The sequence below is a fragment of the Lolium perenne genome, chromosome 1 (assembly GCF_019359855.2).
Source record: "Lolium perenne isolate Kyuss_39 chromosome 1, Kyuss_2.0, whole genome shotgun sequence".
In the NCBI taxonomy this organism is placed as follows: Eukaryota; Viridiplantae; Streptophyta; class Magnoliopsida; order Poales; family Poaceae; genus Lolium; species Lolium perenne.
The window spans coordinates 255,005,208-255,027,277 of record NC_067244.2 but is presented as its reverse complement, the minus strand read 5'-3'; the positions used below and the strand labels follow the sequence as shown (position 1 = coordinate 255,027,277).

The 22,070-nt window shown below is 49.4% G+C and overlaps 3 protein-coding genes across 3 annotated transcripts; all 3 read right to left on the bottom strand.

Moving 5' to 3' along the window:
• Nucleotides 1-2,778: 2,778 nt before the first annotated feature.
• Nucleotides 2,779-3,424, bottom strand: LOC127327516 (uncharacterized). The gene has a single exon (XM_051354300.2). The coding sequence runs from the start codon at nt 3,403-3,405 to the stop codon at nt 2,788-2,790; it is 618 nt and encodes a 205-aa protein (XP_051210260.1). The 5' UTR covers nt 3,406-3,424; the 3' UTR covers nt 2,779-2,787.
• A 4,861-nt stretch (nt 3,425-8,285) lies between these two features.
• On the bottom strand, nt 8,286-9,373 carry LOC127327690 (uncharacterized). The gene has a single exon (XM_051354477.1). The coding sequence runs from the start codon at nt 9,324-9,326 to the stop codon at nt 8,589-8,591; it is 738 nt and encodes a 245-aa protein (XP_051210437.1). The 5' UTR covers nt 9,327-9,373; the 3' UTR covers nt 8,286-8,588.
• A 3,477-nt stretch (nt 9,374-12,850) lies between these two features.
• On the bottom strand, nt 12,851-14,015 carry LOC127327509 (uncharacterized). Its single transcript, XM_051354289.2, has one exon. It carries the CDS (start codon nt 13,687-13,689, stop codon nt 13,159-13,161), a length of 531 nt encoding a protein of 176 aa, XP_051210249.1. The 5' UTR covers nt 13,690-14,015; the 3' UTR covers nt 12,851-13,158.
• Nucleotides 14,016-22,070: the final 8,055 nt, after the last annotated feature.

Below are 22,070 nucleotides of genomic sequence, written 5' to 3'. Positions count from 1 at the left end.
TGAATATGGATAAGGCGGAGTGGGCCGACATGAGACAAATGATTCAAAAGTAATTGTTTTCATTCATTTGCGCTCTATATCGATCGGCCTATTTCGTTCATTTCCTAATTAAGCTTCAAGTAATTAACTAATAACTCTCTTGTTCATTTAATTTTCTTTGCCTCGTAGGGTTTGGAGACGATTCGCAGATACAAAGGTCGGTGAATTCAAAAAAGAGCTAAATTTCATGCGGTCAAAGGTAAGAATGGTGGCGATATGCAGCCACCGGGAACCAATCTGTGTGGATACTATGTCTGTGAGATGATCTGGAGATACACCTCTGAGAGCGTTCCGAGTGATCTCAATGCTCAGAGGAATAACCTCCGGATGATGCTTAGTCCAGAAGCTCGCTTCCGACCACTTCAAGAGGAACTAGCTGGATGGTTCAGGAGGGAAGTCCTCGATCCTAAAGGAGAACACCATTGCGAGGACGTAGAACTATACATGCATTAAATTATGTACGGAAACTTGTTCAAACTTGTATATGGTCATCCGATGATATTGAATATATATTGTATATTCCTCTTGAATTCTTTTTTGTTCTAATTTCAAATTTGTTTGAAATTGTACATTCATATGCATGTATATATGTAGTACCGTAGAATATGTGAAACTCCTTCAAAATTACAATAAAGCACAAAAGAAATAAAACAATATACAAATTAAACAGAAAATATGTTTAGGGGGGGCAGGTTTAGGGGGGGCCTAAAACCCTAAACCTGCGGCGGCCTTTAGTCGCGGTTGGCCAGAAGAACCGCGACTAAAGGTCCTCCGCCCCGACGGTCGCCTGGCGCCCACGTGGACGGGCCTTTAGTCGCGGTTCGTAAGCAACCGCGACTAAAGGGGGGGGCCTTTAGTCGCGCTCATTTGGTCGCGGTTGCGCAACCGCGACTAATGGCAGTTGCGAACCGCGACCAAAGGCCCTTTTTCCACCAGTGAGACGAGAACCGCCGTTACTTTTGAGGGAAACATGGGCTTTATTGATCACACATAATTAAAATGTCATTGGAAATAATCTCACGGATGCAATTCGGAATAACGCCCCGCCACATAGAACACACTGAAAACTCACTAGACTTAGCTAGGCTATGAGCAGCAACGTTTAAACTCCGATATACATATCTGAAGAAACAAGAAGTAAAAGAATCAGCCAGCTTCCTAATGTCATGAATCACAGGGCCGTTACTTGTGTGTGCTCACATCTGAATGACTGAATCTGATCAACTTTAAGCGTCCTTTTTGCTCCCAGGCTGCATGTAACCAGAAATTATTAAAAAAGGGATACTGATATTCAGAAGTTTGTAAACTATGATTTTTTTTTTCTTATGTGGATATATACAAATATCACATATCTGTATGTAATTTTGGCAAAACGATACATTATATTTTTTGCTACAAAAGACAAAATTGTGGCTCGGAAAGGGAAAAAATGATTTTCCTCCTCGAAATAGGCTTTCGCCCCGCTATATTAATATAGCAACCAACCGATACAACACACACGCTGGGGCCGCAGCACAACCAAACCCAAAAGGAACAAAAGAGAAAAAAAAGAGAAAACAATGCCGTCACTGGCAGCTCGATAAGAACGAAGACGACTCGCAACCGCTGCGCCCTCCGAGTAGTTCCACCACACACCTAGCCTACCGAAGCGCCAAAAGGAACAAAAGAGAAAGAAAGGAGAAAAAATGATTTTCTCCCTACACTATTTATTTTTCCTTTGTATAGATCATATCTGAGAAAATATCTTGACGAATACATGTATATGTATATATCACTTGTATATTTTCTTTCATAATCTATTTAGTTTAACTTAAAAAAGGATCTCGATGTAGCTTGGGATCTAAAGCGGCTTTTTTGCATATACAATTGACTATATGGATTGTGCTGCTGCAATAACCGTTTTACACACTTGTTAATTACCAGCTGATAAATTAGCATGCCAGCCAAAAATTACCAATCACACACATAATTACTCTACGGATTCGTTCGTACAAGTACGCAGGGAAGCAACGCAAACATCGAGCACCATACGTGCAGGAAAAGAAGTAGCGGTGAAACGAAGCTTGGTCGTTCCCCTTCCCCCGCTACAGTAGGGAGGGGCGATTTTCTGAATCCTCACCGGAGATCCACCTCGCTCGCCGTCGGGTCGTCGATTCCTCCTCCTCCGGCGGCCGCCCCGGCGGCGGGAGGGCGGGGAATCGTCGATCCATGGCTTGTACATAGTGTAGGGTTCTCTAGGTGGCCTGCCGGCGGTGCTGTGAAGGTGGTGGTGCGGTCGGCGTGGCGTTTTGAGATGGAGCTCGTCCTCTTCGACGGCGGTGCTCTTCGGAGCTCTGCGGTGGAGCTCTCGTCTTCCCCGAGCTCACGGATCCGCGGATCCGTCGAGTTTGTCAAGCCCTCACCGGCGGCGGCGTGGCGGTCGAGCCGGAGTTCCAAGAATAAGGAGAAGGAGGTTATGAGGAGTCCGGCGATGGAGGTGGGGTGCGGCGGTGTAAGTTCTCAGGAGCTGGCGACCGGCGACTTCCCGTCCGCGGAGGGGCTGCACCTGATCCAAGCCATCAAGGGGTGCAGCGGCGGCGGCGCGCCACCGGCGGCATCGAGCTCGTCTTCTTCATCGGGATCCAGGGGTCTTCTTTGTATTTCTGGCTTTGTTTCTGGGTCTTTCTGTAAGAACTGGACTTTAATATAATTTCCTTTTCTGCGCAAAAAAAAAAAAGGAAAAGAAGTAGCGACCAGTAATTCAGTACGTCAAAACGGGTGATAGCTCCGACGGAACGCGGTGGGGCTGGCGAAAAACCCCACGAGGTCCTGCCTGTACGGGAGGAACGACCTCCGCCGCCCGCCATGGTTGCTGCCGCCGGCGCCCGCCTTCGCGTAATAGCTCCACGCAGTCACATGGCCGCCGCCGCCCGCCTTGCGCTCGGAGCCGGAGGGGCCCGCGGCGTCCAAGAACACGAACTTCTCCTTGCCGTCGCTGTGGCTCCGTCCGAGGAGCCGCTGACTCCACCGCAGGAGCGACCCCGTGGAGCCGCTTTTTCGGCAGCGCGTTGCCGGCTTGGCCGCCGCCGACAACCCGGGACACCACGAGCAGTAGCAGGTCTTCTCCGGCTCCTCGTCGTAGGGGGGCTGCGCTGCTCCTGCTCGTCCTCGGTCCACCAGTAGGACCCGCCCAAGCGGCACTCGTGCGGTGGCCGTCGTCGTCTCTGGCTCCTGCTCTGGAGCCTGCTGTCGCGGCGGCGACCTCGGCCGGCCGAAGACCGGGTACATCCGGCCGGCACCTATCCGCCGGTCGCCGGGGAAGATCCCGTCGCTGCCTGCCAAAGGCGCGGCTACGGCGAAGGTGAAATCGCCGTCGTCTTCGTCCATGCTCTTGCTACTTCTCCCGCTCGCGTCCAATGGCAGGGTGGCTCAGCTCCTCTCGTGCCGGAACCACGTGCACCTTTCTTATACCAAAGCCAGTCGCCTACAACTCTATCTTGGAGTCGGACATCAAACGTTGATCGCTGTATATCGGACGGTTCGGACGGATCTGGGTCCAAACATAACTCTCAAACTGAAGAGCGTTGTCCGACATACTCCACCGTCCCATTAAAGCTATCCAAAAATTATTAAAATTTAGATGTATCTAGCCATTTGGTACAGTCTGCATCTATTGGAAATAGCACACAAGAGAACAAGAAGAACCAGCATCAGATCATCTACATGTACCCTTTTGTTCCACAAAAGTTGTATAATTTAGATGTATCTACATGGCCTCCATGTAGACAACCTTCGTGGGATGACAGAGGGAGTACATACAAATCCCACAAAAGCATATATCACGAAGGGCGATGGTAGCCGGTGGTCTGCCCAACAGTGGATTGGGAAATAGCGGTGGTGCAAGGAATTGAGATGAGCAAGGTCGAACTTATAAGTCTAAATTCTTTTAGCCACAAAAGCAAGTTAAAACAAATGGTTCACTAAGATATACTTTTCATAATTAATAAAGTACAACTATAAACAAAATGAAAATCCCATAAAAATGACTTAGAAACTACTAACATGAACTCCTAGGACTTGGGTAGTCGGGTTTCTCAATTGGGTGTCACCATACGATCTCAACCTGACAAAATTATGAGTTCAAATTTTAGCACAAGTATAATATAGTTCTACATTTTGATAAAATGGGATCGTAATACCATTAAGTTGTATTCATCCTAGCAAGATAAAAATTGTTGAGGTTAGGAATGAAAACTTAGCATAATCTTCTTGTCATCAATTTTTGCAAATGGCTCTCTCTCAACATAGCAAACCATCAAATCATCGAGGAAGCCATCACCTATCTTGTTTCAAAGATCTGTCATTATAATGTTCATGCCCGAGAAATCTTGTCCATTGATGTTGTTGCCATGGATAATGCCAACGCAAGTGTACTAAGGCGGTACTGCGGTAGACCAACGGAAATACCAAATATTGTCTTGTTTCAACCAACTTGAGAGCAAGACCACTCAAACAATCACAATCCATATATTCAGGACTTCTCTTCATCATATCAATATATATGTTGAGTTCGTGAACCAAGAGATAGCAATCATGTGAAGAGAAATCGACATAGTATATAGTTGCAAGCTCAACTAGCTTCTCATGATCAAAGCTGCTAAATGAGTCTCTAGGATCAAGGCATGTAGTGCACTATAGGAAAGTAGAAGTTTCACAAAATATATGATTCATCTAAACTACGGTTCTACCAAGACCTCATCAAATATTTGTAACTTATAATGATGGAAGCAAGCAACTATGTTTCTATCAACTACATCATTAAAGATATGTACTCTCTTGACGCCGCCTATGTTACTTTTGTCACTGTCTGCGCTGCTACCTCTCCTCCTTCCTCCTCCTCAGCCTGCGCTGCTATATGTCCGATCGATCTCCTCTTTCTCTTCCATCACTCGCAAGCACGAGAGAGCCTCGATCCTTCAAGTCCAGGGAGGCAGGGGCGGGGGAGCTGTGTCCGGTGGCGGAGCTGTTCAAGGCACGGTTGAAAGCGCATGGAGCCCCTTGTGTGGTTTTGGTAATTTATGACAATCCCTATGGAACTAACGTTTGCATTGAGTTTATCTTATAGGTTTTTTCCATAGGCAATGCTTTAACCATACTTTGGTTTCAAGGTTGCAAGAAGAAGAAAACAAAGAAGATCAAGTGATAAGTATGCCTTGAAGAAGAAGAAGACGGAGTGATATGCCATGTGCATCTTCAAGACATCAACAATATGAAGAAAAAAAGAAATGGTGTGCATTCAAGAAGATGGATGACGATAGAGCTTGCCATCCAAATGGTGGACATGGATACGCGAAGATGTGCCGAAGAAGAATCTTTCCCATATTGGATTATGTGCGAGCAATCCGTGATACTTCATCAAGCAAAGTACAACCACGGAAGGTGTTCCATCTGTAAGCGGTCAAGATCTTCATCATTGGTACGTGCATTTTACATATAGTGACTTATTTGATCTGTTTTGAATGATACATTGCACCATCTATCATTATTTATGCATTTTAGTTGATTTATGGGACTTTCCTACAAAGTCCCTTTCATTGATATTTAATTTCTGGGAGGCAGAAAACCTCTTTTTTCGTATTTTGATGTTTTGGGACCTTCTAGACGCCTAAAAATTAAAGGAAAATACTTGATCCGTTTTTCATCAAGAGAAAGACCGTGGGCCCAAGAAGCACTAGAGGGGAGCCACGAGGCCCGAAAGAGGCCAGGTGGGCGCACCACCCAAGCCCGTTTCGGCCTCAAGCGTCGTCTTGGATCCTCCTTTTTATAGATGCCTCCATCTTATCAGAAAACCTACGCCACATTTTTATCACTATTTACAAAGGCAGTGGCGGAGGCGAAAGTCCTCTCCTACTCCGGGAGAGGACATATCCTGCAGCACCGGAGCCTCCGGTGAGGGGAAAATCGACGCCATCGTCATCACCACTTCGGGAGGCCTCTCCATCAACATCTCCATCAGCACCATCATCATTACCATCTCCATCTCTAAGAACCACCTCATCCCCCCTCATAGTTTGTGATTGACTGAACCCCGGATAATGTTTAAGTTCTATTTGCATGTTTGTGTTTGGCACTAAAGAATCTACGAAGACTACTTCCATTCTACCAATCCAATCAATCTGGAACACATATTCCGGTGCCACTATCCGATGTCAAGGAAGTTGTCCTTCACTATTCTAGAAGGCATGAGGGACCATGACTCGTACTTCAAATGCAAGCCCGATGTCGGCGGTAAGCTCGGCTTCTCCTCATACCAAAAAATGTTATGCAGCTATTCGCATTCTTGCCGGTGATCTTGTTGATGAGTATTTGTGAATGAGCGAGACAACATGCCTTGAATTGATGTACAAGTTCTGCAAAGTCGTGATTGTGGTGTTCGACGATATTTACTTGAGATAGCCAAATGTTGATGGCATGGCCCGATTTTTATTGATTAGCGAGGCAAGAGATTTCTGGGATGATTGGAAGCATATGTTGAATGCATTGGGAGTGGAAGAACTGTTTTTTTGCATGGCATGGGCAACATAGAGGGCATATTGATGGATACACGACCATTCTCGAAGCTATTGCATCGCATGATCTAAAGATTTGGCACTCTTTCTTCGACATGGCAGGTTCTCACAATGGCATCAACGTGCTCCAGCACTCTTAGATATGCTTTAGGCTTGCAAAAGGCAATGCTCCATTGATTCACTATGAGATCAATGGTCATGCATACAACAATGCCTATTATCTAGCAGATGTCATCTATCCCAACTAGTCTACACTTGTGAAGACAATCCATGTTCCCGAAGAAGAGAAGAAGAGGTTTGCAAAACTACAAGAGGCTTGCAGGTGGATGTGGAACATGCATTTGGTGTGCTCTAATCTCGGTGAGATATTGTTTGGCACCCTGCTAGAACATGAAGCGTTAAGACAATATGGTAGGTGATGATGCTTGTTCAATCATGTTGCACATGATCGCTGAGGATGAACATGATGAAGGCCTCCTTGACCAAGGGCTGGATTGGTTGCGCCGCAGCCTAGGCTATCAAAGTTTGAGGTGTTCCTGCATGTGCATCATTAGATGTGTGATTCCCATATTCACGATCGACATCAAGCATATTTGATTGAGCATCAGTCTAAATTAGCAGAAAACCAGTAGTCATCTCATCACATTTTATTTGTTTTTGTGTGTGAACTATGTTATTTATTTGGTGGACTACATTGGTTGTGAACTATGTTGCGTCTATACTATTTAAATTAATTTAGTTGCAACATTATTATTTTCTATTCAAGTGAGGCAATTGGGTGAAAATGGGAAAACATGAGGCGAAAGGCCAGTGTGGACCAAAATATGTTGGCCCGCTAACAAGAGAGACGGTATATTTTGATTTTGTCTCCACATGCTGACCCAAACAAACTAAATGAGACGCAATGGATGTCTGGAATGGATCGGACCGCTAACCTTTTAGTCCGAACAGAAAAGTCAAGCCCACTAGTCCCAATAGGAAAGTCAAGCCCACTAGTCTTCTAAGAGGAGAAAAGTACTGTTTTAACCGTCTACAAAAAAAGTGCAACATATTTTTTTCTTGGCAAAAGGAAACTATGGTATTCCAAATGTACCCATGATGTTTCCTTGCCTTGCCTAGCTAGCTCCTGTCCATGTCGACCTCTCTCTCAAAACTGCAAATTCTAGCTGCCGCTACTCTCATGTTGATCCGAACCGAGATAGAGCGTGACTACGAGCCTAACTCATCTAACTGGTTAATTAGCTCCTCTAATCTAAAGAGTAAAGTTCGGGGAAGGAAGAGTAGGTGAGCACCGATAAGGTCGACGCGGCCAACGACCAGCCTGACCCAACCTCCAGCCTGATGTCATGATCATATTCCTGCATAATGGCTCCTCCTTCAGGCTTTAATTAAACTGTACAGTGCACAGCTTGTACACCTCAACTGCAGCTTGTTGCGTTTGCTTAATCAATACTCTTATTAAGAGATTAATTACGCCAACAGCTTAGAGATGAAGGAAGAGGATGCGTTTGGAAATGTTGGGTTTCAGTTTCTCTGCCTGACGCTTGAACTGCAGAGCATCTGTCACGGCAACTTGCAACTGAAACGTTCACAAGTGATAACTCAGTTATAAACTTAAACTACAGAGAATTTGCCAACTGGTAATACGGGATTATGATCATGCCAACTGTTCGTAAGAGATAAAGTGAGATTGACGCGTCATGGAATTGGGTGCTCATCAGTTTCTGATTCTGAATCTTAAACTGCAGAGAATCTGCCGCAACAACTTGCGACTGAAGAAAAAAAAATTATCTACAGAACTCGGCTGTAATTCTTGGATTAGATCTATCAGCTATTATGTACGCGAACAGAGCAACGAATTCTACACACTGCCGTATATGATCACAATCCGAAAGAGAAAGAAGAAACAGCACGGGTCGAGTCGCACAGCACCTAGTATCCATCGTTTACGGCTAGGACTACTGGGGTCTCTAATCCCATTTGCTCCACATCCAGGGACGGTTAGAAGGGGTGGTAGCTCCGGCGGAGGGCGCTGGCGTTGGCGAAGAGCCCGACGAGGTCCTGCTTGTACGGGAGGAACGTCGCCGGCGACGACCTGCGGCTCCCCCTGCCGCTTCCCCTGCCTCTGCCGTAGTAGCTCCAGCTATGGATACCGCCGGGCGACTCGCCGCCAGCTCTCCCGTTGCGCCCGGAGGAGGATGAGGATCCGGCCGCATCCTCCTGCAGGAACACGAACTTCTCCTTGCCGTCGCTGTGGCTCCGCCCGACCTGCAGCCGCTGGCGCCACCGCAGGACCGACCCCGTCGACCCGCTCTTCGGGAACTGCGCCGGGGACGAGGACGCGGAGGGCGATGTCCCCGGGGACCACAGGCAGTACGTCTCCGCCGGCACCCCGTCGAGATCGTCTCCGTCTTCGTCGTCCGGGCGTTCTTGTCTCGACGGGGAGGATGAGCCGCGCTCCGCCAGGAGGAGCTGCCGCAGCGGCACCCTCACGGTCGCCGTGCCCGCCTCCTCCTCCTCAGGCTGCTGCGTCGGAGGCGGCGAACGCGGGCGACCGAAGACCGGGTACACGTGCCCGATCACGCGGCCGTCGCCGAACGCGCCGCCGCCCGGCAGGCGCGTCGGAGGGGCGAAGGTGAACCCCTCGTCGTCCTCCTCCTCCTCTTCGTCTTGAGAGATGACAGTCTCGGGATCTTCTCGAGGGCTCTCCACGGCCGCGCCGTCGCTCTCGTCCGCCATGGCTCGGTTGCGTCGTTCTCCGGGTGCCGTGTGCGCGGGCGGCGGAGATAAAAAGGGACGATCGATGCGATGCGATGCGCGCGCGGCCACGGGAACAGGCGGTTGCGCTGCGCGTCGCACGCAAAAGCGTGGGACCCCGTCCAGCCCTCGGTGTCGCCGACGGGTGGGCCCGGATCCGCATTGCCGTTGCCTCGTCAGCGATTCGGGGGAGCTGGTTGGTCGGTTGGTGAGCGAGTGAGTGTGGCCACAGACGCCGCGACACGTGGCGGCTGAACGAACGGAACGGGACGGAATAAGAATGCAAGCTGGAGAGCAGGAATCCCAGTGGAGTACAGCGTAATGGAATTTCTGGATCGTGTCCATGTGCCTATGTCTTGTTTCTGCACTGGTTTGGTTTTGCGTAAGCTTTTTTGTGCATGTATATATCCAGCTCGCCTTCTGCTGGTGTGATCGTGTCATTTGTGTCGAGCACAGATGGTATGACCTACCTATCCTCCACACATACGCACACACCAAAAGGAGAGTGGTGGCCTCGACTCCTTGCCGGTATATCATGCTCTGGTCCTACGTGAAGTACTTGTTAGACATATGTAATCTCTCTACGTATACAATACTTCCTCCATTTCTCTAAATATAAGTCGTATAGTTTTTGGCACGAAAATTAAAGAACGTATATTGAGAGAAAATTAGACCAGGTTTGGACGGGATTATCCCTATATATTCGACGTGAGAAAATAAATGCCTTTGCATAAGATAACAAAATATAATCCAATCCCTAAAAAAAGTCCATACAAGTGGTGCCTCCCACTAAAGCCTATATTATTGAATTTTTCTCAGAAAACTATATGGCTTATATTCAGGAACGGAGGGAGTAGTATTTTACCTGTATATACGTACCTATATGTAAGTGCCACGTATAGGGCTTTTTTCACACTGTATAAACCGCACCCGAGATCCCTATCGGGATCATCGTTTCCGCCTACGCTAAGAATTTCACATGGTATCATAGCTCCCCTCACCATGATCTAGCCGCCACCTACACCGACCTACAACACAAAACCATAAAACAAAACAAAAAAACCAAAACTCCATCCATCCCTCCTAGCATCCATGGCGTCGCCTTCTTCATCGAGCACCACCCTAGCCGTTGCTCTGGGGTCTCCACCCTTGCAAAAACCCACGATGGGGAACTTCCTATTCTGGAGGGTCCTTGGTCAGCTCGCTCGACGACAGCGATGTCACCTGGACCCATCATCTAGAGGTTGTGGATGCATAAAAGACAAAGAAAACCACAGAGAATCTAGCCTATGTTGATTGGACCAGACAGAACCATAAGGTGGTGAGCTACCTCGTCAACTCGTTCCCCCTTGATGTGCTCGCTCATGTCATTGGCCTCGAGATCTCCTGAAATCTGGGCCACTATCAACACCATGTTTGCGTACGACCCTCAACAACACAAAGAAACTAGATATGACGACGACACAGTTCTTTGCCAAGATGAAAGGGTTCAGTTCCGAACTCCATGCTGTCAAAAACCAATCGATGAAGACGAGCTCATCGGATACATTCTCAATGGTCTCGACGCAGAATACAACTCACTCGATACTAAAATCGGTTATTATTGCATCGGGTACCACTCTCTCCGATCTCTTTGGTTAGATATCCTCTCATGACAAGCGCCACAAGATGTTGGTCGAGACCTGCCAGATTTGTGACGATTTTCCCTCTTCGGCCAACGTTGCACGGTGTGACTGTGATGGCCGCCGTGGATGCACAAATGATCATGATGAGCATTGACTTGAAGATGGTGGTCGTCGTGATGGTGGTTGGGACGGAAGACGGCACGATGATGATGGAGGATGTCGCCGAGATGATGATGATGGAGGTCGCTGCCGTGATGACGGAGGCCAACGACGTCGACGTGGTCGCACATACACCTTTCGTTGACTTTACTTACCAAATGTGCAAGATTCACAGCCATCCCATTGGTGATTGCTGGTGGCACTACCGTGATGATTCTAATGATGATGGTGATCGTGACGACAAGCCTGTCCATGCCGCTTTATGTGGTGTTGACATAAACATGTACTCTTTCATTGACGCCACATATCACATCACATCGCAGTTAAACAAGCTTTCCACTCATGACAAGCACAAGGCCGTGATTGTCTTCGCAGGACTGAAGGTAAACGGTATGAAAATAATTCATATTGACCATTCAATATCGTGCACCCCTCGTGATTCTTTGCATCTTAATAATGTTCTACATGTTCGTAGTGCTTCTGAAAATCTTTTGTTCATTCATAAACTTACACTTAGCAATGATGTGTTTCTTAAGTTTCACCTTTTTTTTATCAAGCATTAGACCAACAAGGAGAATTTTGTTAAAGATCCCTATCATCCTGGTCTATACCCGCTAGGCTTGTTATCCATGACATGAACGATTCTGCCTGCCACGTCGGTTGCGTCACTAGCCGTCTTTGTTGTGTCTTTGTTGTGGATGACTAGTCCCTCTCATCTTCGGCATGAAGTTTTTGGAACGGTGCAATATTTTTGATAAAACTGAAAGACAACTATTATTCTGGAATTTACGGATTTTTTTAGACAAAACGAGGCGCAAAGACCTGGACTCCTGGAGTGCTGCTGGCGCACAAACGGGCCACGGCCCAGGTCGGACGCTGTGTGGGCGTACACTTTGAAAAAAAAGAGATGGAAAGTCCTGGAGTGCTGCTGGCGTACAAACGGGCCGCGGCCCAGATCGGACGCTGTGCGGTGCGGGCCGCGGCCCAATTGTCTAAAAAACAGACATTTCCAATTGACTCAAGAAAAAAACAGATATCATGTGAAAAAAAATAGAAAAACAGATATTTCCAATATACTTGGCGCTCCCGCCGAAAAGTGATTTTGGATCCTGCTCTCATTGTATTAAAAAATTCAAAAATTATATTTATGTGTGTAAAAAATATATGTAACAAAATTCTAAAAGAAGCTGCTGATGTATCCCACTAACGTACAAAATCTCAGTTACAAATGTTTTATTTTCTAAGCTACACAAAAAGCCTAAAATACACATTATTTCCAGCTGAATGTTTACACGTTTGTGAGATACAATACTTGCTACATCATAATTTATTTTTAGATTTTTCTGAAAAATAGAAATATGATTTTAAATTATTAAAAAAAGGAATCACTGATGTCCATATGTACAAAATCTCTATCCGCGCTCCGGCGCCCTATTTTTACACCATCCCTTGGATATGCTTTTAGCTAGATATACCAGAAATAAAGATCGAGGTGAAAAACGTTCCGAACCTACTACTTTGGGGTGGTAAACAGACTTTTGAGAGTTAGCTGCAGCACTCTCACAACGAAAAAACAGGAGCTTTCCTCTAGAAAAAACATGAGAGAAATAATTGGCAGAAGGAAGAAGCGATGAGAAAGTAGCATGCGATCGAGGAGAATCTGTCAAATTCGTCAAAAGCGAGACATGAGCGCAATTCAGATCAACCATGCTTTGGTAGGAAAAACAATGGCGATCGATTCAGTGTTACTAGATTGAGAAATCGTGCGCGAGAAAAAACCGCGGCACCCATCCCATCTCCATGTAGATACATAGACTAGATTAGACGGTGCGCGCCGCACGTACATGCGCGATGCACCGGGGATATACTAGTATACTACGTACGTAAACAAACTAGGCTACAAGATATATACTACTAACAAAGAAGTCAAGAACACTTCGGAAGTTAATCCGCCGCCACCTTCTGCTCCGACGGCCCAGCTACGCCGCCGGCGTGCACGTACGCGAGGCAACGGCGGGCCTGCGAGCAGTTCAGGGGGTCTTGGCCGAGAAGGAGACGCGGCCGAAGCCCCAGCGTCCCGTCCTGTACATCTCCTCCAGCCACGCCAGCTCCGCCTCGTGATCATCGCCGCCCGGCGCCACGACCACATCGCCTCCTGTGGTCGCCGTCAGTGTCTCCACGCCGCCGACGACGCCGGGCACCTCCTTCTCCACGCCCTTCGCCCGTACGCAGTCGCCGGTCACGGTGGCGGCGGCCACGTCGCGCACCCGCTTCCCGCGCAGCAGCGCGCGCCTCCTCCTCCTGATCAAGCGCCTGCCGACGGCGAGCGGCGCCCTGACGAGCGCCAGGCCCAGCAAGCCGACCACGGCGCACGGGCAGCACCCCAGCGCCACGCAGTCCGCCACCGCCACCGCCGCGCACGACCGGCACCTACACCCCGCGGTCGCCGTCGTCGGCTCCTCCTCCTCTTCACTGCCGGCTTGGAACCTCCGCCGCCCCGGCGCCACCGCACCGTCTTCATGCTTCCCGCGCTCGCGGCCAATCATCGCAGACGAAGCCATGCAAATCTGCTTGTGAATTGTGATCAGCTAGCTAGCTAGATAGCCTGGGGAAGCGCACCGGCAACGGAGGAAATGGCCATGATCGTGACACTGACACGAGAGCTCGCACTTTGTAGCTAGAATGTAGGTAGGGGGCGGGAGTCGGCCGGCGGGCGGGAGCGAGTGAGATACGCGTGCACTGCCTGCGTTAGTTAAAAAACGAAAAAGCTCTCTCACCGTCACCCATTCTCCAGCTGAAAACTGTAAAAATGGCAGGCGATTTCATCTCGATCCACTCTGCCCTGCCCATACACTCTCGCTGTCCCGCATCTCTTCTCCCCTGCAGCAAACAGCTCGATCAGATCAAGCACCAAAGAGGCAACGCAAAAATTTACTCCCTCACTCACTACTGACTCTGTACTCCATGGAGAGCGAGTGAGATATAGAGAGAAATTAAAAGGACGATACGGCTGCACATACACGAAGGGGTGCTGGGTTCGATTTCGCGAGGACAGGTAGCTACAGTGCTCCAAAACCGCAACCTGCTGCTGCTTTTGCTTCCAACGCTTTCGGGTCCGTCGTAGCGTGGGCGCCAGCGCGCGAGTTAACGCCGTCCAGGCCGCCATTTTTGTGCAAAGCGGCCGCGCGTTCCTGATCCTGACATGGCCTTGCCAGGATTCAGTGTACAACTGCCAACTGTAGCTGCCAACACACCGCCGATCCCCTGTCTGATCCTCTTGTACGTATTTCCTTCGTTTCCTTCCATCCAGGACAAATAGAGGACGCCGCATCACATGCAGCATGGGGGCACCTGCGTGCATGCAGCTTGACAATCGAGAGTGAAGAACAGATTTCGGAAATCAGAGAGGAAATTGCATCTAGCGCCATGGTTTGTGGCATTTGTTACATAAAACGCAGAAACAAGACTATCTTTTTTCATGTAGCATAATTTGTTGCTTAATCTGTTGCACCTGGCCCAAATGACCAACTTAACCTGTTATCTCATGGTCCGGGCCCACCGTTTTGCTCGTGTGGCGTCCAAAAAGCAAGCAGAACCGTCACGAGGGACAGCGACGCACCGACGACAAGGGTGAACGACTTCGACAACCTCCTCTCTCCATTCGGTTGCTACATCCCCCTCCTGCTCTCTAACGGGGATGAGGTGGGACCACTTCCGGTGACAGGGGTGGAAACAACACGCTGGCAACGATTCCGATGGATTTCGAAGACCCCCGCCGCACCTCTGGGTATGTTCTCCTCCCTCCACCATCAACCATCCTCACACCTCAGATTATCTTCTTCTATCATTGGACTTTAGTAGTGCACGGAAGAACAAGAACCCTAGATTGCCCCCACGATCAGCCACCCTCTCAACTCTCATTTTCTTCTACCCAGTGGCGAATCCAACCGTCCCTAAGCCGGGGCGTGTGCCCATGCTTCCGGCCAGCGGCACAACTTATTTTGATGATAATTTAATGAAAATTTCTCCGGGCTTACTGTGTGCCCAAACTTGTGAAAAATGTTGGGTCCGCCACTTCTTCTACCGTTAGATGTTAGTGGGGACGGAAAAACAAGAACCCTAGGTTGCCTCCAATTTTTATGTGTTATGTGCAACGACCCCACGTCCCCACCAAACAATGGTGTTTTGTGCAACGGCAATTTACAAATTCTACATGCACCTCATATCCTCTACAATTGGATGGCAAGTCATCAAAAAATTGGGCTCCTGTTGACTGCCAAAACCCACCGGCGGGCAGCGACGGTCAACACTGTAGAGCCGGGAACAACCTAGAGCTGCGGCTGGCTGAGGTCCCTCCGAGCGACGGCCCGCAAAGCACTTCTGGTCACACGTCCGATGCTGAGTGCAAGGGCGTGCCACCTGACCTATACCTGGTCAGGAAGGTGATGGGGATGCCTCGCTTAGTTCCCTGCATGGCATACACGTAAACATTAAATAAGAGCCTCGATCGGCTCTCAGGTTATCCTGTGAATCGGCTCAAGGAGCCGATCCACCCATGATTCGTACGGGGTGCACGAATATATGGTGGTCCTGCTTGATCAAGATAAAGCTAATTAGATCTACGACGATTTAGGGTTTTCACCGCATAATCGGAACATCCTACTCAAGATTGGGCCTCGCGGCCACGCACGGTGATCGTAAGCCGATCCTAGACAAGGCCTAAAAACCAACACGAAGTTGATCCCCGGAACATCCTGTCTAGGACTAACGAACGACACCCTACGTGCCGCTGGATCCTCCAGCCCCTTGTAAGGCCTAACTATTGCAGATATTAAACTAATCCTTGTAGAACAAGGAGCAATCGTAATGGATCAGATCTACCAAATAATGATCAAGCGGGGTGCCGCCCCCACACCTGAGATAGGTGTGAGGGCGGCTAGATATGCAAGGGTTGCACTACGATAGCATATGATACGAAGAACAATGCTAACCCTAACACATCTATGATAACTACGTTGCTCGCCATCAACAAGGCTTCAGTACGAGCAACGCATGAACAACGTGGAGCTTGTGCTGCCTAGATCGCAAGATGCGATCTAGGCAGCATGTCGCTTACCGGATAGAAACCCTCGAGACGAAGGAGTTGGCGATGCGCCGAGATTGGTTTGTTTGGTTGAACGTGTGTTGTTGTTTATTCCATAAACCCTAGATACATATTTATAGTCCAGGGGACTTTCTAATCGTGGAAATAATCCCCACCGTACACGATACAAACTCTAACTTCCAATCTAAGATGAAATCTACCATAATTAAAGATACACGGGCAATCTAGCCCAAATTCTTCGCACAAGGCCGCTTCAGAGATAATCCACGTGTAATCTTCCAAGCCCATCTCTCTTACGGCCCACCTCCTGATTTGGCCAAAATCTGGTGATAACACATGCCCCCTGGTTTTGGCAATGATAATTCCAAAACCACTCTGCTTTTCCTCCGAAGGGTCATGTCGTGGCAGAGCAGAGCCATTTGCAGCATCTATCATCATTATGCCCTGTCTTCTCAGCTTCTCTGCAAAATTCGATAGCTCTGGTATCACCTCTTCGGAAACTGTAATGGCATTAATTCCCACCAGGCTTCTCATTATTTAACCGTGCCGACTGATTAACTCTCTTTATCCCCTTCCTCTGTTCCAGCCATCGGCACCCAAAAACCCTCTCCTCCCGTAGCCATGTCTTCCTCTTCCTCCTCCCTCTCAGGCCTCCCCCTCCAATCCTCGCCGAAGAGGAAGAACGAGGACAACCTTCACTCCGAGATGAACCCCCTCTCCTCCGACAATGAGAAGAAAGAAGGAGAGGTAGCGAAGGCCAAGGCCTCCCCCTCCGCCAAACTCCCGCCGAAGAAGCGCTCCCGCATGTGGGCGGACAGCGAGGACGAAGATGATGACGAGGAAGAAGAAGAGGAGGATGAATCCTCCTCCTCCATCGGGTATCCACCGACCAAGCGCTTCCGCTCTTGGGCGGACAGCGAGGATGATGATGATGACGAGGAGGACGAGGCTCCGGCCAAGGGCTGGGGCAGCAGCGACGAGGAGCTTCCTGGGAGCAGCGCCGACGACATCGACGGCGGTGATGACGAGGACAGCGACGACTAGTAGAATAGGACTAGTAGTAGCAGTGCACTAGGCACCAGATCCCTCTTTTGAGAGCCATCGGCTCTTTCTTGTAAAGCCGCTCCTTTGAATTAATGAAATTGTTCTTTCAATTCATCCTTCAATTACTCCAATTTCATTCCTTCCGCCTGTTATGCAAAGACCGATAGCAACGTATCGGATTTCTTTTCTTTTGGACGCCCGTGAAGCCGGACTCACATGCCGATTAGCCCGTCAGTCAAGCACTTCTCAATTTCAGACCGCGATTTTAATATCTGACCATAATTTTTCGCGATCCCTTAGCCGATGACTACTCATCGGCTATTTTGAGAATCCAGTCCCTTTCCTTCTCTTGCAGCGACTGGACGGTCCAAAACCCGTAAAAGCCGACGGCCTCCTCTCCCGATTCCTCTCCATAGCCTCAGCAATCTTCTTTCGCAACCTGAACTGCTTTCAGAGAGGATCATGATGCAGGGTCAGCCGATGCAACTCCAATCGGTTTCTTAAGAACCAAATATCCATGTAGTCCGTTGCCCCCCGAGCCTTCATCAAGGCGAGAACAGTAGTGAGCCAACCACATGCGCCACTATCGGCTTCCGAATCGTAATGCAGAACCAGCCGATTTCAACAAAATCGGCTCTCTAAAGATATTTTAGGGCGAGCTGCCCCCCGAGCCTTAATCAAGGCAAGAATACTGGCGAGGATGCACAGGTCGCTGATCAGCTTTCTTCTACTGAACGTCGATGTTGATGTGAACTTTGAGCATATAGCCAGTAGGCCTTGGTCTTGTGTAAGTGTACTAGAGTCGATGGCTGCGCATCGGCTTCGCCTCTTGCGCAAATTTTTTTTTTTATCTGGCCAATTTTTCTTAATCGGCCCCCCAATGTTTCACTGTACGCATGTTTACACATGTTTATCTGGCTGTATGCCCCCCGAGCCGAATCTGCCAGATGACTGCAGATATCGGCTTTTATGGTTAGCCAGGGTACTGCACTTGCACGTCGGTTCCGCGAGGATTCGTGCTGACTTTCATCTGCCGACGTGGCCGCTGCCCAGTGGATCGACGCTGAACACAGGCAGAACACGTAGTGAAGATAATTTTGGCCGATTGCTGGAATCGGCCTCCATATCCATTGACTGAAGGTTCTGTAATGTTCCTTCATAAATTTTTGGGGCCGATCACAAGGATCAGCCTCGCCCCATTTGCTCATTGATTTAATCTTGCTATTCGGTCAGGCTGGTGGATAAAACCAGCCCAACCTCTGACTTGATACGCCTGCTGTCGTCCACCTTGAGTGCATCGTAGAATCGTGGAGCACTAAGCTCTGTCGGAAGGACGAGCACCATGTTCGTGCCAGCCGATGTTTCATCATCGGCTTTCTTTTGCCTGGGACGCCACTCCATTTTCCGTGGACGACCCTCTTCATCCAGGGTTCGCTGAACTTTCGCAGCCAGATCAGGCCGTGCCTTCCTTAGCGTATGCAGGTATAACCTTTCGGCTTCCTCCAGGCCGCGCAATCGCTGAACCCTGCGCTTTTGTGAACGGCTGAGTCCGTCAGGGCACCACCTCGGACGGTGGTACCTGTCTTCTTCCTCTTCTTGTCCCTCGTCTTGGGAATCCTCGAGATCTGCCCACCGAGGGGACTCAGCACGTTTGCTTTGTGGCGGGAGAGGCCCTAAGCGCTTGAACACAGACACGTTGGCTGCCTCCTTCTTCTTCTGGTTGCATTCTGGGCAATTGCCGATTGTGGGCAATCGGCTCATTCCTGAATCCCAGCAGTGTCTGAAGAAGGGGCAGTCCCAGTGCCTGGCGTTGTCATCTTGCTCCCTTGATTGTTCCGTGGCACGGCGCTCGTGCTCCTCCTCATCGTGATCATGCTGACGATGTCTTCTGGCTTCTCTAGCCAGACGATCTCTTTCATCATCATCGCTGGATCGTCGGCGTCGGTCGTACTGACTCACATACTTGTTGAGGAGGTGATCAGAGAGGGGTCGCTGATATCTTATGTTTTTCACCTCTCCCTCTGTGACGTAGCGCTTGCCATCATGACGGAGCCGATCGCGTGGAGCGGCCTCCTCTGTGTCCTTGCTACGAGAGCAGCTGCCCTCGTCTCCATCTTTGCCAGAGTGGTTCCCAGGTCCTACCATGTTGATGCTAAACGAGGATCCTGGCTAGCAACCTTCAGGGTAAGTGCACTCCACCATGTTAACGGCGGGAAAGGGTTGGGTGTCGACCTTCATGGCGTACTGGTTGAAAATTAGACGCCCTTTTTCTATCGCCGCTTGGATGTGCTGACGCCATACCCTGCAGTCGTTGGTGGCATGGGAGAGCGAGTTGTGCCATTTACAGTATGGCTTTCCGTTCAGCTCTTGCACCGTGGGGAATTTGAGACCTTCAGGAATCGTCAACTGTTTCTCCTTGAGCAGGAGGTCGAAGATTTGCTCAGTCTTGGTCACGTCAAAATCAAATCCCCTGGGTGGGCCTGGTGGCTTTACCCATTTGCAGGGCACGGGGGTTCCTCCCCGAGTCCATTCAGCCACTGCTACATCTTGGTCTCCCGCAGGAACTTCGTCTTCCTCTGCATCGACCAAGACTACTGCACGCTTGAACTTATCTTGGTACAGGTCCGGGTGGCGCTGTTCATATGCTGACAGCTTCTGAACCATGTGCGCCAACGAGGGATAATCTGCTTGGGAGGCCATGTCCTTGAGCTGTGTTGCAAGGCCTGCTACTGCCAACTCGACTGCTTCTTTTTCAGTTATACGGACCGAATAACATCGGTTCCTATGATTCCTGAAACGCTGGATGTATTCTGTCACAGTTTCTCCGCGCTTCTGACGTAGTTGTGCTAGATCGGCAATGCCAGACTCGGAAGCCTCTGAATGGTACTGCATGTGGAACTGCTCTTCCAACTGCTTCCAAGTCCGTATGGAGTCTGGTGGCAAAGAGGTATACCATCCGAAAGCCGATCCCGTGAGGGACTGTGAGAAGAGCCTCACGCGTAGCTGATCCGACACCGAAGCCGGTCCTAGTTGCGCCAAATATCGGCCGACGTGCTTGATGGAGCTGGAGCCATCTGATCCGCTGAATTTGGAGAAATCAGGGAGCCGATATTTAGGTGGCAGCGGGATCATCTCGTAGTCGTCGGGGTACGGCTTGGAATAGCCGATTGCCCTTCTTTTCGGCACCATGCCGAACTGGTCTCTCAGTATGGTACTGATCTGATCCGCTGTGCTGGCTGCAGGAGTTGAACTCTGAAGATTCGCCGGGGTGGCGTACTTAGCCAGCCATGCTTGCTTTTCCAGCTCTGAGCCAACTGCAGGAGCTGAGCTCTGGAGGTTCGTCGGGGTGGCGTACTTAGTTAGCCACGTCTGCTTCTCAGGCTCTGTCGCTGACGTTCCTCCTGTTTTCCCAGAAGTCCCTGACGTTGTGGCCTGGTTTGTGAGTGCCCAGTTGCCACAATCTGGCACATACGTGCACGCGTACCCTTGAGGGATCTCCTTGGGCGCCTCGGGCAAGAACTGGTAGTCACTAGGGTCACCACCAATCTTGTAGACGACGAATGCCGGTGTAGCCGGCACTTCTGGTGCTGCCAACGCATATGGCAGCGGTGGACGGGACTGGAGTGGCAACTCCCCTTGATGCGTCCCGAGGGCTGGTCCTGACGGCGAGTACTGGTGCCTCATGATCTCTTGGATCACGCGAAGAGCGACACGCTCCAACATGTTGACCAGGTTCTCAGAGTGACGGTGTAGCGAGTGACATAGGCATCCCAAATGGGCCTGCCGAAGATGGTACCCGGGGTTTACTAGAGGCCCAATACCCGAAGAATAAGAAGATTCGGGAGCCCAAGATTTACTAAGGAAAGATAGAGTTGTAATAGGAAGTGTTGTTTGTAATCTGGCGGGACGAGTTAGAAACCGTCCCGGACTCTGTAAACTTGTATAGCACGAATCCCTCGGCTTCACCTCATATATAAGGGGGAGTCGAGGGACAAAAGAATCGACCGAATCATTGTCTGCAAACCCTAGTTTTCACAATCGTCGAGCACTTTTCGGCTGAAACCTTCGAGATCTACTTACCCTCTACTTCTAACTAAACCCTAGCCTACAATCCATAGGCATTGACAAGTTAATCCCTTGTCAATTGGCGCCGTCTGTGGGAATTAGAGGCGTAAGGAGCTGATCTCGATGGCACGCTCAAGATCTTCGACATCGTCAACCGCAAGCAACACAATGGATCGAGGTAAACAGATCGCTACTGGTCTTGTCGATTTTGTTCCTCACCCACCCTCCCGTTTGGATGCATATGCGTATCTGGCGGAGCCCATGGAGATGACGTTCGGAAGGTTCCACTTTCGCGTCGAGAAGGAAGGATCGTATCGTGTCGAAATTCCGATTTCGTCGGGATCATCAGTGGCCGATTCCGATTTTTCAAGCTATGCATCGTCAAACGAGTCAGGAGAAGAAGAAACCTCGGCGACACGCTACGTCAGTATCAGAGCAAGAGAGAAACTCGCCAAGATCTTCAACGACATATCGTTTAAGTCATCTGCGGACTCGTATATAAGCGATGGCTCAAGCGATGTCGACAGTCATGACTTCATCGACAAATCTCTCACAGTGGGCAAGGTCTTCATCAATCTCAACGATGATGTCACCAAACCCAACATAGATCTGAGTACAAGGTATCATCAGATTTACGCCATTGAAGGTCAAGAGGAGACATCTGAGGCTTTCGACAGTTTGGGAAATCCATACGTCGATCCCTCCAATCTGCGACAAGGCTTGGGCAAC

Coding starts and splice junctions, on each gene's coding strand:
- LOC127327516 (XM_051354300.2), bottom strand. CDS start 3,405: ATGGACGAAGACGACGGCGATTTCACCTTCGCCGTAGCCGCGCCTTTG.
- LOC127327690 (XM_051354477.1), bottom strand. CDS start 9,326: ATGGCGGACGAGAGCGACGGCGCGGCCGTGGAGAGCCCTCGAGAAGAT.
- LOC127327509 (XM_051354289.2), bottom strand. CDS start 13,689: ATGGCTTCGTCTGCGATGATTGGCCGCGAGCGCGGGAAGCATGAAGAC.